Below are 15,755 nucleotides of genomic sequence, written 5' to 3'. Positions count from 1 at the left end.
GTGAGAATGTAATGAATGTGTCTAAAGCACTGGGAGGCCCCCAAAATGAAGGCTGGTGTAGAATTGAAGGGAATTATTCAGGCCTATTTGGGAACGTATCTCCTAATGTACTAATAAGGTTATCCCGGCTTATGTTTGGCAGGATTAGCAAATCTAAGAGGATAATGCAAGAGCTGTGGAAAAAAAACAGTCGATGCTAAAAGCAAGGTTTCATTTCGGGGAATACGACAGCTTAAGCGCCTGAGCTATCAAACGAAACCACAAGAGCGCCACAGATCTCGGGGCTGGGCTCTTCGAAGAGCGTAGCGGTTTGGCCAATAACTTCAAATGATGTGGCAGAGAAAGGAAGAGAATTTGACTCAGAGTGCGATTAAGTTGTTCCCAGGGCCTTGCTTTTCCACAGCAGGGTTCCAGAGGCCCCCTTTGAAATCAACTGCAGATAAATTGTATTCGGTGGAGGAAGGTGCTGAAAAATGATTTTGCGTTATTTTGTCTTCCTCTTCCCCATGAATCAATATCACGCAGAGAGGGGTGCAGCTCAGGGGCCAAATCCCTGGGGCTTCCCACCTGCCTCTCATCTTTGTCCCATAAAGACCAAAATCAACGAATCACGGGGGTTAGGAAGCAAAGATGCTGCAGACGCCGCCTGCAGGTTCCTATGGCACAGCAGGGGTATGGCCAGAGGGTCTGTGGACTGCACTGATCCACTGGATCCCAGCCTCCTACATGGGAGTGCATCTCTAAGGCAGCCTCTGGGCTGCTGGAGCAACTGAGCAGGTGTTCTGTGCTCTGCCCAGACTGAAGGTGGAGGTGTCCATTTATCACACCACCGACACCATTCCCCATGCAAAGCGCTTTTATTCTGACTTGCATCATCAGTCGATGGGACCGAGACTCTTTAAGTGCCTGAATCCCTTCTGAACATGGAATGTAGGCTCCCAAGTCACTTTGGCCCTTTTGAAAATAGCCTCCTAGATGAACACGTAGACACCTGCAGTAGCAACCTGTTTTCTCAGGGTATTAAATAGGTTTTTTGGATCTGAGGATATAGAATAAAATGCCACCAGCCAGAAGAGGCTGCTCCATAAACAGCCACATCAGTCAGCAACAGTGGGGGCGAGGAAGGCTGGAAGGAGCAGAGAAAGAGTTAAAGGGCTTCCCAACGCGAAAGGCGAGCAAGGGGGCTACGGACCAGTCGGCTGGTTTTCAGTTCGGCTAATCAGCACCAGGCCGTGTATAATGAACATCTCTCCCACTGTTCTCAGTTCAGACAGTAAAGACCTACTGTAATTGCAACATCTCTCTCTCTGCTCCCTGCCAGCTGGACCGGAGCCAACCTATTTCCTTCAAAAAGGGATATTTATTTTCATCCCTTTATAGGCAGCCATTCATCACAGACCACCACAGGCTAGAAAATCTTTTTAAATTATCATCAGCCTCTCCCTCCCACTCTCCAATATTATTTTCCTTTGGTTGTTAAAGTCAGTGTAAATCTGCCGACAAAACAGGCGGGCTGAAGGCTACGGTGACACTTTGCTCTCTCTTTCAAGGCTGGAGAAAGACAGTAGCGGCAGTGTCTTGAGAAGCCAGGAGGAAGCCAAAGCAAAGACTTGGCGTGACTGATTCTCTTTCCAAATGGCGTAAGCAAGCCAACTTCAAACATGTGGATAATGAGTTATCTGTGGTGGACGTTGTTAGGCCGGAGAAAAGACGGGGCCGTCTCTTCTCCCTCCCTTGAACTTCTGGGTTTCACTTTATGAAGCGAGCCAAAACAGCAGCCATTGCCATCCTGTGCAGATAGACTGATATGCAGATGTGTGGACGGGGTATTTGTGCACCTTCCAGCAGCAGAAGCTATGGTCAAGGCCGAGTTCCAATTTCCATTCTTTACCTCCCGCCTCTCTTTCAGTTGCCCATAACTTTCTCATCCCAAGTCCTCGTAGCGTGGCATCTCCCGTGCTTCATCTCAGCCCACAGGTGGATTTTTCTGAGTAAAAATCAGCAGCGCTATTTTTAATTTACGGGAGCGTGCAGCTGAACCCCCTTTCCCCATCTGTTCTGATTGAGAATGTGGAAATCAATTAACTCAGGCTCTACGGAAGCTAGTTATTTCAAATACAGCTTGTGTCTATACAGTACACCTGATTGTCCAACCGGTGCTCGGATTGAAGTGAAGTTCACACCATGCAGAGGGCCAGTGCAACATCTGGGTCCCACTGACGTGCTTACATCGAGGTGTTTAGTAGGACATAAGACAGGCCTTAGTCCTTGCACTGGCTCTGCACAGGAATGAATTTCATCCACTGGTGACCACTTACCACGTGTAATAACGCCACTGAAATCAACAAAATGTCTCATAGAGCAAGGAACTAACCGGCGGGGGGGAAGGGAGGCAGAATCTAGTCATCACTTTGCCATTTTCATGTCTAAACCATTAGAATTTGCCGTTGGTATCTTAACAACACCTTTGTTTAATGGCATCTCAGAATCTTTAAACCACAATTTGAGGACTTCAGTGGCTCAGATATAGGCTAGGAGTTTGTTACAAGAGTGGGTGGGTGAGATTCTGTAGCCTGCGTTGTGCAGGAGGTCAGACTAGATGACCATAATGGTTCCTTCTGACCTTAAAGTCGATGACTCTATGAGAACACCTCTGATGGGGGTTCCTTCAGCGAAGTCTCCATTTAAGGCTGGATGGATGAAGATCTTATCCACTGATGATGCCTCAGTTAAAGCCACATCAGTTGAGGACAAGCTAGTTAAGGGGGCCACGCAAGTTAGCAGGATATTTTACTTATCTCCTCATCCCTTTCTCCTTAGCGGAAACCAGGGGAACAAACTGCAAAAGCCATGCGCGCCCCTCCCTTTCCTGAAAAAGCCCAACAATTTTAAAAGTTTACACTGACCATCTTCAGCCATGACAAGTCTTGAGGTAGAAAAACCAACTCCCCTGACCATCAACACCCTGCCAGGGCCAGTGCTGATGGAGAGGTCACATGAAACGACCGTGACATCTCAATACCAAAGGCATTGAGAGAAAGCATGTGCCAGGCAGTTCCCTTGCCAGTCACAGTGATACGTTCGACATGAATGTGGGCCAAAACCCCTGAGCTGAGCACCCAAGCTTGGGGCTGCCTAGCCGTGTTTTGCAAATGATTCCTATCTTACTAATGGGCCAGACCAAAAACCGCAGAGCTGAACTTTGGAAGCATTCAAAACCCGGATGGAGACTCTGAACCTGGGGGGTCTATTTCTACTTTTGGTCTAACACAGAGTCAAGTGCTAGCTGTGCTCTGCAGTAGCACAGACACCTTCAAAACGATGGTGATTTGGCTCCTTAGCGATCTAGGAAAATGAGATGCTTGTGTAGAATCCTGGGGGGAGACACCCCCCACGAGCACATGAAAAGTTCCAATCATGGAGTTTCTGAAGTCTTGTCAGTTTCCAAAGTTCTAACAGGAAGAGAAGGGCCTGTTTTGCCTTTGAAATGTTTTAATGCGGAAGGCATGTCTTTAAAGCACAGCTTTAAGGGCTACAGTTTCATGGCTTGCGTACAGTAATTCACTGTCGCCATTCCAAGGAAACACCCAGTACTTCCAACGTGCTTTTTATTATTGATCAGAGTGTCAGATTCACATCGATTCTTTCATATGGAAAATATTCAATGGAGTTCGGTTTGTTTGATGTAGTGATGCTGATCTTGTTACATCAGTGATATAAGGTGACCTGTCATGGTTAATATCATGCTGGATAGCAAAGTTACCTGACTGGAAAACTGCATCTTTTAAAAATGTCTTCCTTGTTGACAAGAGGCAGGCCAAGTCAGTAGCTGTCTGTGTTTTGTTACATCAGGACTTAACATTTCCATAAAGACATGAGTCACCATTTACTTGTATTTGTTTGAGAATGTGACTGCTAGGCCGGAGGAGAGGCAGCTGGGTGACATCTGAGAGCAAAATGATATAACCTTGCGGGCTATCTGGTGGCAAAAATACACCCCAGCCGTGCAGTGATGGGTTCCGTATGCAAAAGACTCAACATCTCTTGGGACTGGGTTCTTGGGACTTGAGCCAAGGCTCTTTGAAGTCAATGGAAGGACTCTCACTGATTTCTATGGGCTTCAGGCAAAGATTGGGGTTTGCAGAGCTTGGAAACTACCATCCTTTTCTTTAGGGTGCAGCACTCATGTTAATTTGTCCGTGTGGGTTTCCTCTGTGTGTTGAGTGTGGTTTGATGGCGAAGGGCTTTAATGAAATGAGCCTCTGCAGAAATTAAAAGCCGAGGACGTTCTCATGAAAGAAGCACATTAATAGTGACTCCGCTCTTGCATGACACAGTCTGACGTTCCCAGCTCTAGCGAAAAGCGACAGGAAGTCTCAGCAGCACAGGGTGTGCAAAAATCTGCTTGTTATTTGTGGAGGCTGGGGTTGGGTTTTTTTTTAACTCGTGTGCTGCTTTCTTCAAATTGTTTTGCACAGTTGGGCCCTGCCTATAGGAATGGCGCTAAGCCACCTTTCAAACCCTAGCTAGAGGGTCAAAAGGCCAAACAACAGAGTTGGCTTCCAACCGTGCTTCGTCCCCATGCTTTAACATTGCCAGTTTCATCGGGTAGATGGGCCCTTGGCTTACATTTTTCAAAAGTGACTACTGATTTTAGGTGCCTATGTGTAGGGGTGGGTGGGCTCAGCTCAAGACACCCTAAAGATGCCAGATTTTCAGAGTGCAGGTGCTCAGCACTTACTGGAAACCAGTTCTTTTAAAGATGTTTAAGTGACACACCTAGAATCACTAGCCACTTCTAAAATACCCTCCCAAACCAGGGCACTTCACTGCATGCGCCACTCTCCCCTGTCAGAAGGATGAGAGACCAAACGTGACAGATGTCAGTCATGTTGCTTAATGCACAACTGGAAGGTGACGCCCACAGTATTTCAGTGATGAGCACAGTATAAGGACCTGTAAAGACTAGAATAGACCTTTTTTCACTTCCACATAGCTTAGAATCCATTTTTAATCATTTTTGCTTTCTGGTTCCTATTACTAGCCTGGTGTGGGGTCTGCAACACATCCAGAGAATTAGGGGGTAGAGAAAGAGGAGTGGGAAAGAAACATTGATTTTAAAAATGGCAATATTTTTATTCCTCTTGTTGTTATTTTGCTCCTTTCCCTGATATTGTTAAACACCCAGATGCCCCTTTTATGACAAATCTAAGGAGGGAATCCTGCCTTTTGGTAGATTGGTGCGATTCCCACTGATTTCAGAGGAAGTTGCGGCAATTTATTCATTGGCTGAATTTGGAGCTTTAAACTAGTCGCCAGTGTGTCCCTTGAAACACGAGGTTTGAGTTTAATAATTCTGATGAGCAATAAGAGATGTAGGACTATAAATTTACAAGGAGCTTTTCAAAGTGAGGCTCAGATCCCACACTCAGATCCCAACAGGATCCTTCTCTCACCTACATGCTTGTGGAGTTCCATGCACAGAGCAACTGCAGAATGCAGATCTGAGTGAGATGAGACGAACCAGTGCAAGATAGTGAGATAGTGGGCAAAAGATCTGTAAAGGGAAAGTGTGGGGACTACTTTCGTTCGACTTGGCTGTAAATTGTAACTTGAGATACTATAACCATGGGCGGGGGCAGGGCGGAGCAAATATGGAGCAGTTAATTTGGTGTTTTTAAGAGCTGAGAGTGTCCCTTTTTAAAAGCCAAGTGAAGTTGCATTTCAGTCCCTGTATGTTATGTTATTTGGTTGCATCAGATAACGTGCAGCTGTGGTCTGCTATGAGTCAGAAATTCTGGGTTCTGTTCCCAGCTCCGCTACTAACTCCTCGTGTTGCCTTCCCCTTTGAAACGGGGATAACGTGTTACCCATCGTTGCAAAGTGCTTTGAGATCCTTGGATGACAGGGGCTGCAGATGTGCAAAGTGTTGGTCCGTCAGGCGGATTTGTAGACTTCAGCCCAAGAGTGTGCTGAGTAGGGGCCAGAGCCTGAGCTCAGTTATGCCGATGTCAATCTGAAACAATGCTGCTGGTTTCCCTGGAGTCACTCCAGGTGTGCGCGGGTGTAACTGAGATTGGAATCTGGCCCAGAGAGAGAGAAGACCTTTCATGTTGATTAACACAGTCAAATGTGAAAGTGGTGTGGCAGGTGCATTCCATGCTCCCTTTGCTTTGGCATCAATTAAATGACTATCCCCCGGCTTTAGCAGCTTCTGCCTGAGGATTTCAGAGTACTGTGCAAGCATTCCTTGCTTGGTGCAGTACCTTGCTGAAGCAGGTGAACATTCTCCCCATTTTACAGATGAGAAAACTGAGGCCAAGAGCAGCAAAGTGGATTCCCAAGGTAGCGCGCACAATGACTGTCAAAGCCAGTTCTCCTGACTCCCACTGCTGTGGCTTAGCCATGCCATCTTTCCTTCCTAGTTCTCTGTGCACAGTTTGACTCCTGGAGACTGCAGTGAAAAACCTCTGTCGTTTGTGCAATGAGCAAACACAATGAAGATAGTTTTAATTCAGCTTGTCCTTTACTTATTCCCCAGGCGTGCCAAGAAATGGTGTTTAAAATCATTTGCATCAGTTTCCATTTCTTTTCCCAAATGAATTAAGAGTCATGGCTAGGTCTGGCGACTAGGACAACATGGAGGGTATCAGGACTCAGGAGACCTGGCTTCCTGTCCTCACCCTGGCAGTGGGGGTGCTGGGTTTTGCAACCAGGAAGGCTGGGGTGGGATCTGGTTAAGGGAAAATGGGGAGCAGGATCCTGGCAGGTTAGGAGCAGAGGGGGTGAAGGTAGTGCTTTGGGACACAGAGGGGCAGGAGCACTAGGGCAAGGTGCAGATGGGGGCCAGAGAGTGCCACTTACCTGCTTGCTGCCTAGCTGCACAAGGGGGCCCCTTTTCTCACACTCGTCCAGCGATAGGCCTCCTGGGGCTGGGCCAGGCTGTGTGCTCCTGCTGGGCTGGGCTTTCCAGCAGCATGGTCCATGCCGAGGCTTCTGCACGCACCGTCTGCATTGTGCTGACACGTATTAGCCATTTGTTAGCGTGCTTTGATCTGGTCCCATTTCAAAAACTGCCTAACTTGCCTATGCCTAGAGCGGCCTCTGTGTATAATATGCTGGAAAAGGCACCACACATACCACCAAAGGGGGCAGTCACCCCCGCCCCAGTCCCCTATTAGCTCCACCACTGACTACTGGGTGACCTTGGGCAAGTCACTTCCTCTCCACTCTGTGCCTCAGTTTCCCCTTTCACTCTGCCGTTTAGATTGGGACAGGGACTGTCTCTTACTATGTGTCTGTACAGCGCCTAGCACAACATGACCTGATCTCAGTTGGGGGCCTCTACATGCTACCGCAATACAAGTAATACGACCAAACTGTAAATTGTTATACCATTCTCACTTTTTATTGACAAGGGCTCTCTAGCCAAAGGGTGACTGATTAAATCTCGGATTTTCTCACAATGTTGCAGGGCACAGACAAAAGCTAGAAGACCAAGCCAAGCCCTACACAGACCGCTATAGCGAACTGGAACGTCTGCGCCAGTCTATGAGAGTTACCCCAACAACTCCCAATCCCCGAGGATCCCTGACCGCCCCAGGCCACTTTGGGTCACAGACTCAGACTCCAATACAAGGTAACCGGATTGGGTTCATTAGCACTCACCTGCCTTGACACTTGAGTCCCTGAGGCTGACTTGGACAATGTGTCCCAGATTCTGCTGGGAATCTTCCTTGCGCAGTTCATGAGAGGTGGAATTCTCTCTCTCTTCCCAACCTTGAGCACGCTGCCAGATAATGTATTACCCTTGCCCCCCATGTGGGAGGAGTTAAACTGCTGTTGGGGAGATGGCAGGATTGAGAGTTCAGAAAGGAGCCAGCAAGGGTCAAAGGAGGTTGAAACAGGAGGGGCTATCTCTCACGGCACCAGCCAAGTCAGAGGGGGAGCGTTCAGATAGGGCGGGGGTCTGCACTCCCTCTAGCTCCCCTTTAAATCCCGGAGCCCCATGTCCTCTCATGACAGGAGGTCACATTAAATGAGAGAGGGCTCCTGTGCTGGCAGCTGTATCCTAGCACTCCCTAGGTTTAATTTAGTGTGTTCATTAACAATCACAGGAAGAATGCATTTGCCTACTTAGGCAGCAGATCTGGGGGGAGCTCTAGGCATGTACACCTCTACCCCAATATAACGCTGTCCTCGGGAGCCAGAGAATCTTACCACGTTATAGGTGAAACCGCGTTATATCAAACTTGCTTTGATCCGCTGGAGTGTACAGCCCCCCCCCCCCCGACCGCTGCTTTACTGCGTTATATCCAAATTCGTGTTATATCGGGTCACGTTATATCGGGGTAGAGGTGTACTTTAAACTGAGTAACTTTTTTAACATGAATGCACCTGTGTGTTTAGGTTGTTAAGGGTGTATTGTACACTACATGATAATCAGAACGGTGTCTTGTCTGCTTGCATTGTGCTTATGCCAAGTCTGCAGATGGACTTACCCAACAAAAACAACTCCCCACCCAATACACACACAGAGTTTTCTGCAACCCTCATTAATGGGCACACAGACAGACAACAAGGTGTTGCACATGAATCTGCATCCAAGGTGTTTGCAAGTGAAAATGCACAAATCCTACTTATGCCTGTAGATAATTAACCTGGAGATATCAGTGTGTTTATCCTAGCATGCACAGATTTTGGATTTCATCACTAGATTGGGCTAAGCATTTGAGAATAGACTGTCCTGCATTGCAGCTACCTGTCCCCGGAGACTTGCTTGCTTAATATGCTACTGTGAGAGGTTCTTTTATCAGACCTCTTTTATGATTTATAATCACATCATTTTCTCCCCGTGGAAATTAAATATAAAGTAATAAAAGGCTTGAATGAAAAACAAAATTACATTTTTAGCTAACATTTTGTTACTTTTTTTTTCAAAATTCAAATTTTTGATGGAAAATTTGAAATTTGAAATTTTCTTTTGGGTGGGGTAAATTTTTTAAAAGTGCCTAAGTCCCATTTCCGAAGGTGACTTAAGTGCTTAGGCCTGGACTCTAAAAATTATTTAGGTGCCAAACTCCCTTAGAAACTGATGGGAGGTAGGAGCCTACATATCTTTCAGGATCAGGGCTTTAGGAGCTTACGTCATTGACAGTCAATGAGACTTAGGCAGCTAAATCACTTAAGCACTTTTGAAAATTATACCCCAGCTCCAAAGCAGTTACATAAATAAAACTAAAGTTCAGTGAAATTTTTATTTAGATTCTTTTCATTGAAATTCTAAGTTTTTTTTGAGAGGCTCTCCTTGGAAATTTAATTAAGATTAGTATCTCCTATTAAAGGGACTCTGCCAACAAGTTTTAGAACCACTGTTTAAGTTTTGTTTAAAGGGGGCAACGTTTTAGAGACCTCAAAGACATCGTGCTCTTTCATGATTACAAAAGATTCACTGTATGCATATATATGTATTTAAAAAACTGACATCTTCCCCTGCTGAAAACCCATACATAACGGTTTCGGACAAGTGCCTGAGAATCAGGTAGTGAGACTGACTCAAAATCAAAGTGAAACTGGCCAGGATAATTTCACTGAAATGCAAAAGGTCAAGCAACAGCAGAAATGGTGAAAAGCAAATTAGGTGTATAACATTCTTTCCTTTTTGATAATCTAAGGTAGCAGGAACTTTACAAAACACACGGGGGCAGATTCTGTGCGCAGTTCCACAGGTGTCAATTTCGAGTGACTGCGTTAAAGTTAACAGTTACTCTGGATTTGCCCCAGGGTAAGCAGGAGCTAAATCTGTTTCATAACATTTTAGCTTGAGAGTGTCCTTTCAGCTTAACACGAACTACAACCAATAATAATAATAAAAACCCCTCACAGACACCCGTGTAATTCACAGTGATCATCATTTTGCCCTGACCATTAGAACTCAGGCCTGCCAAGAATAATACAAGAGTTAATAGGCCTGTAATTTTTCTCATCTCTTGGCACATTCTTAGGTAACACATATAAGAAGACGATTCGCTCTGAGAGATGATGCAGGATGGGAAGGGCAAGAGGGAGAAGCCAGAATCTGTCTATGGTATTTAGACGGCTGCCATTATCGTAGCAGCTCACAATCTTCAAAGTAACCTCACAACACTGCTGTGTGGTAGGGCAGGGCCATTATTCCCATTGGCTAGATGGGAAACAGAGGCACAGAGAGACTAAATGAGTTGCCCAAGGTTATACAGAGAATCAGTGGCAGAGCCAGCACTTGAAGCCAGGTCTTCCCAGTCCTAGGCAAGCACCCTGACCACTGGGAAATCCTTCTTCTCTGGGATATGGTTTGGCTACCCAGGTGTGTTGCTGCAGATTGTCACTAGGGATTGAGTGAATCTTCTTTTTGGACCATAAATAGTTCATGGGCACCTATGTGCTATTCTGGAAAACGTGGGGCAAGTTATGTGACTGTCACCAACAAAAGAAAATGGGCTAGAAGCAGCATTCAACTGTAACCTAAGTGGGCCTACACACAATCCCTGGGGGTGGGCTGTGCTTGCTTGGCATTGCACGGAGGGCTTTTGAGCCATTACTACCACTTGCTCTAGTCACGGGAGGAGCAGTGTTCTGGGCCTGCCTGTGTCAGCGCCACCCCTTTTCCTCATTCACCCAGCCTTGCTCAAACCGAGATAGAGCCAGCTCCATCTTCGGCCATGTTGAAACACCCTCCCACCCAACTCCCACATCTCCACGCTGCCTGCCGCTGCCGAGGCATTTGCTCCTGTCTGTAAATTGCATAGAAAATGAACATACTGGTCCAGACCCCACTCTCCAGCTGAGGTGGATGGAGTGACTCTGGAGTTAATGCTGGGGTAACAGAGCAGAATCTGACCCTCTGCACAAACCTTACACTGAGGTAGCCCCTGGCATGTATAAATAGCACCCCCAGTAAAACGATCATCCTGAGGTTAAATGGTCTAATCTCAAAATGAAAAACCTCCCAAGAAGAGAAAAACCTGATCATTTCTGGTGGGCTGGGGAGGAAGCACCTAAGGAAAGTTTGACCACACCCGAGTTCAGCACGCCTGATTTTCTTCTCACTTATGCCGGTTTCACACCATTAAATGCCATTCATTTCAGTGGGGTCAGTCCTGGTGTACACCAGCGTTAGTGAGAAGAGAATCAGACCCTTCATATATCTGCATGCAACTGCAGTTTACTCCTGTTACGATCTCTCATCAGGCCACGGTCTGCTTTCATTTGGCACCAATGTAAATGCTACTGGAGACAAAGGGGTTGCTCTGGATTTACACCAGAGTAACTAAGAGCAGAATCTGGCTCTGCAGTGTGTTAAATCAGCAGCTCTGGTACATAAATCAGCATAGTGCCATTGACTTCAGCAGAGCTGAGTTCATTCTACTCAGCTCAGTAGAAGATCTGGCCCGGTATTTCTCAAGTGAGCCCTGTGAAATCTGAGGTTTTAAAATCCTGGCTCTCCCATGCGCTGTGAAATGCCAAGCTATCATTAGAATGGTTTGAAAATTTTCCCTTATTATGGGGCATGCACAGACATGGCTCCGTGCTGCTAAATTTCCCATCTTTGTTTCTTTTCTATTTGTTTTAGGTCCTTACCTTGTGGGCTTTGTCTCTTAGCTAGGATAGTTGATCAGCCTCCAGAATGAAACGCTATGTTAGAGGAACATATGTCAGACTCCCTGAGGCTGTTCTGAGGTCACGTTGTTCAGTGAAGGCAGTCTGAATGGTAGCAAATATCTGTGGTACTAGGAAAAAATGTAATTGTCCTAATAGCTGGCTAGCTTTCCTCGGGATTCTTTCTTTCTCTCTGTTCAAAAAAAGGGCCTGGTTATGCTCTACTGAAGTCAGTGGGAACATTATCAATGAGTCAACAGGAGCGGGGCAGGGCCTGAGATACTATATAACCCAGCGTTCTAGAGTTCTAAGGGCTTGTCTACATGGAGAGTTATTCTGGAGCAGCTCTACCTGATTAACTCTGTGTGTGTGTACGCTCTTAGTCCAGAATTTGAGTGCCTTAATCCCTGGGTTAAGATCATTCAGAAGAAGGCACTGTTATTCCAGAACAAGAGCATCTACACATGGAATTAATCAGGAATAGTTAATCTGCTTTAAATTCATGCTTTACTTTATTCCGGATTAATTTTCATGTGTGGACAAGCCTGAAGTAACACAAAACAGACTCAAAGCCAGTGGATCCAGATGTGAGGATTACGCTGAGGAGAAAGGACATCTCAGCACCTGTGCAATCCCTGGCTGCAGGAACAGGTCTTGGGGGTCATCGGCACCTTGGGGAACCAGATCAGCACAGAATCAGCGCTGGGACTGGGGCAGAAACCTCCCCGCACCTCCACCTAGCCACGCCTTGGGGGCAGCTGAGAACAGGGCATCTTGTTTTTATAGCAGACCACCCCAAAATGGCAACTTTTAAAAATAATGATGCGTGCATGAGCGACGGATTTCACAAATCCAAACTGATCAGATTGGTCCCTTCTGACCTATTAGTCTATGAGTCTATGAGTCTATGATGCCTCTTCCAGCCATGGCGTAACACAAGTGGATGGGGTGGCGTGCCTTTCGCCTGGCAGAATTTGGTTTTCCCATGTGGAATTTTCCTACCTTTTTAGAATTGAGACGAGACACATCCTTACTGCAAACTGCCAGTCTGACCCGAACCCAGACTAAACCTCAAGCGCCCTTCCTCTCATGCCAAAGACAGTGACAAAGCAAAGTGTGACATGATTTATACACGCACTTGCAACACGTTTCCTCTGGCTGCGCTCCAGGCCCCTGGGCTGTAGGGGCTTCATGAATGACTCACTGCCGCATAACTGACATGGTTCTTGCTAGTATCAGTTGTTGCGGGGGGGTGGGGGAGGCAGGGAGGTTCCTTTGAAAACAAGAAACGTTGGCACCTTCCTGTTGGGTGTTTCAAAATTGTTTCCCTGGCTTGGCTGGCCGGTTGCTGCAGTGAACCCAAATGCGGAGGAATCTGATCCGGCTCTCATCCCGTGGTTGCTAATGGGAAACTTTCCATTGTCTTCAGTGGGTGTGGGCTCCAGCCATATGCCAGTGGTGTTCCACAGAATGCTGGGGCATGATTTTTACAGGCACTGAGCAGCCCCCAGCTCCAGCTGATGTCAGTCCAAGCCGCTCAGCACCTGTGAGAATCCGGTTCGTGGCACCTGATGTTTAAGAAGGCCTCTAAACCCATCAATCCTTATAAGCAGCCCTGTGAGCTCATTACTATTAATGGCTTGTGCTGGGTGGGAATTCAGGGGAGATAATTAGAGTGGTCCCTTCCAAGCTTGGAATCTATTAATAGCCTTATTTTATAGCTGGGGAAACTGAGGCACAGAGCAATGTAGCAATTTGCCCAAAGTCACTCAGTAGGTCGGTGATAGAGCCAGGACTAGAACCCAGGTCTCGTGAGTCCCAGGACTGCATTTAATCCATAAGGCAGTTCTTCCCCAAGACCAGGCTACTACAGATAACATAGTGAGATTTGCTTGGTGATGGTTTATAAACCAAGAAGTTACCCTGGTTAGACGTGAATCCTGGGGAAAGGCCCTGTATCCAAATGCAGCTCACGAGACCTAATAGGAACCCCTGGATTAAGCATCACAACCCCCTGCAAGCCCCTTTGTCAGGGTGTGCCCGCCCCACCTATCCAGTACAATCACAGCAGGGTCCCCTTTTATTTTTCTATGTTGATATTCAGTTCAATGTATTTAATATGCCCCACACACACCTCATCCCACCCCATCCACCCCCCTACATTTTCAGGCTGCTGCAGAGTTTGGCATTGACAAGGCACGACTGCCTCGTAGAAGCTGCTGGGAAGAAGGAGGATGGTTTGCAGGGAGGGCTTAGGGTTTTCGATCCCTTGAGGAGTCCATTTTGGTATCCCGGGGACCATGAGACAAGGGAGGCTTTTGGGACATAGGGGATGGGGATGCATCTTCCCTGGTTTGGGTGGGGAATGGAGGCGACTTTAAATATGGTGCAGGGGAGTTTGAATTCCTCACGACCCGTCCCAAAACCTCTCTGGAGATGCGCTACATCCCACCCCACCCCAATGCAGGCCAGTGCATCCAACACTAGTTCAGTAGCTGGCCAGTTCTCCTAAAATGGCCAGCAGCGGAATAATTAACAAGGGTGACTTTTAAACAAGCCAAATTAGGGTTCAGCATCAAGACCCCCGAGAGGATCCTGGGGGTAGTTCACACCTCTCCGAGTTATTGTTTCAAACTGCCCGCAGACACTGGCAAACAGCGGTAGCGGCCAAAGGCTCCAGTCGAGATCGGGGCCCCAGTTGTGCGAGGTGCTGTTCAAACACATAAAAGGAGACAGCCCCTGCCCAGAAGAGTTCACAGTATAGTGTAAAGACAAGGTGCCATCAGGGAGGGCAAATATCATGCCTGCAGCAAGGCGTGTGATGATACCAGTAGAGGGACATGTGGTGATATAGACTAGCTATGTGCACAAATAGGATGCGTTTTAAGGATCCCATAAAAAATGAAATATAAGTCACCTCTCTTGCAAATCCCCTGGAAAGGACCAGGTAGACGTGAGTCTTTGCTGCATTAGAACAATTGCACTGGTTTAACAAAACTGATCTAGTTAGAACCAGGGCAGCACCTTGTGTAAACGCACTTCAACTAGTTGAACCCCCAGCTTAAATTGGTCTGGCTTATTTGGGCAATTTGCAAACCTAACTTTGCTGCCATTGAATCCTAGTGTCCATTGACTTCAGTGGAAAGAGGGTGAGGCCGATGCTGAGCGCTTTTGAGAATCCCGCTCTCAGCGCAGCTACGTTAGGGGTTCACACCAAATTGATTTTTAAATCGATTTAGTTAAACCCGGGGCAATTTTTCAAGTACAGATTAGGCCACAGAATCATAGAATATCAGAATTGGAAGGGACCTCGGGAGGTATCTAGTCCAACCCCTGCTCAGAGCAGGACCAATCCCCAGCTAAATCATCCCAGCCAGGGCTTTGTCAAGCCTGACCTTAAAAACCTCTAAGGATGGAGATTCCACCACCTCCGTAGGCAACCCATTCCAGTGCTTCACCACCCTCCTAATGAAGACTAGAAGACTGCTTTACCATACGTACTTAAAGAAAATCTTCCTTCCCCCTTTTTTTATGTTTGTAAAGTACTGTATTACTTTTAATAGGTCTCTTGGCATAGCTTGTTGGCACCCCAGTGTTTCAGGCATGGTCTGCACTTCATAATTAGGTTGACCTAGCTACATTGCTCAGGGCTATGAAAAATGTTGCATCCTGAATGGTGTGATGAGGTCAGCGTAACCCTCTCTCCACCCCCAGTGTAGAGGGGCGAGGTCAACTGACGAATTCTTCCATTGACCTAGCTACTGCCTCTCAGAAACATGGATTAAGCACATCAACAGAAAAACCTCCTTCTGGTGATGTAGCAAATGTCTACATTATGGCCCTGCAGCATCACAACTGCTAGGCCATTGTAATGACTGCAGTGTAGACCCGGCCTCAGAAATGCAACGTGGCTGTTCTGAGGTTAAATTCTAAATTATAGACCTAGCCAGTACATTTCATTTCTCCTCCCTCGTCCTCCAAGAGCCCATCCAGATTGACTTATAGTCTCTTTAAAATAGCTGTTTCTTAATGATTAAAAACATTCTACCCTAGGCAGCTACTAAATTGTATCCAAAGGAAGTTAGGCAAGCATTAGTGGGAAGAAAATACAGTGTGGG

At 46.7% G+C, this 15,755-nt stretch overlaps 1 protein-coding gene across 1 annotated transcript in view; it reads left to right on the top strand.

Annotated features, from left to right (window-relative positions):
• The window catches only part of RUNX3 (RUNX family transcription factor 3), a 116,286-nt gene that overhangs the window by 86,204 nt on the left and 14,327 nt on the right, over window positions 1-15,755 (top strand). Inside the window, 1 exon segment of the mRNA XM_030539279.1 lies at window positions 7,475-7,639. Within this exon segment, the coding sequence (XP_030395139.1) occupies window positions 7,475-7,639 (165 nt within the window).

The sequence above is a fragment of the Gopherus evgoodei genome, chromosome 20 (genome assembly GCF_007399415.2).
Source record: "Gopherus evgoodei ecotype Sinaloan lineage chromosome 20, rGopEvg1_v1.p, whole genome shotgun sequence".
Lineage (NCBI taxonomy): Eukaryota > Metazoa > Chordata > Testudines > Testudinidae > Gopherus > Gopherus evgoodei.
This window is presented reverse-complemented; position numbering and strand designations above follow the sequence as displayed.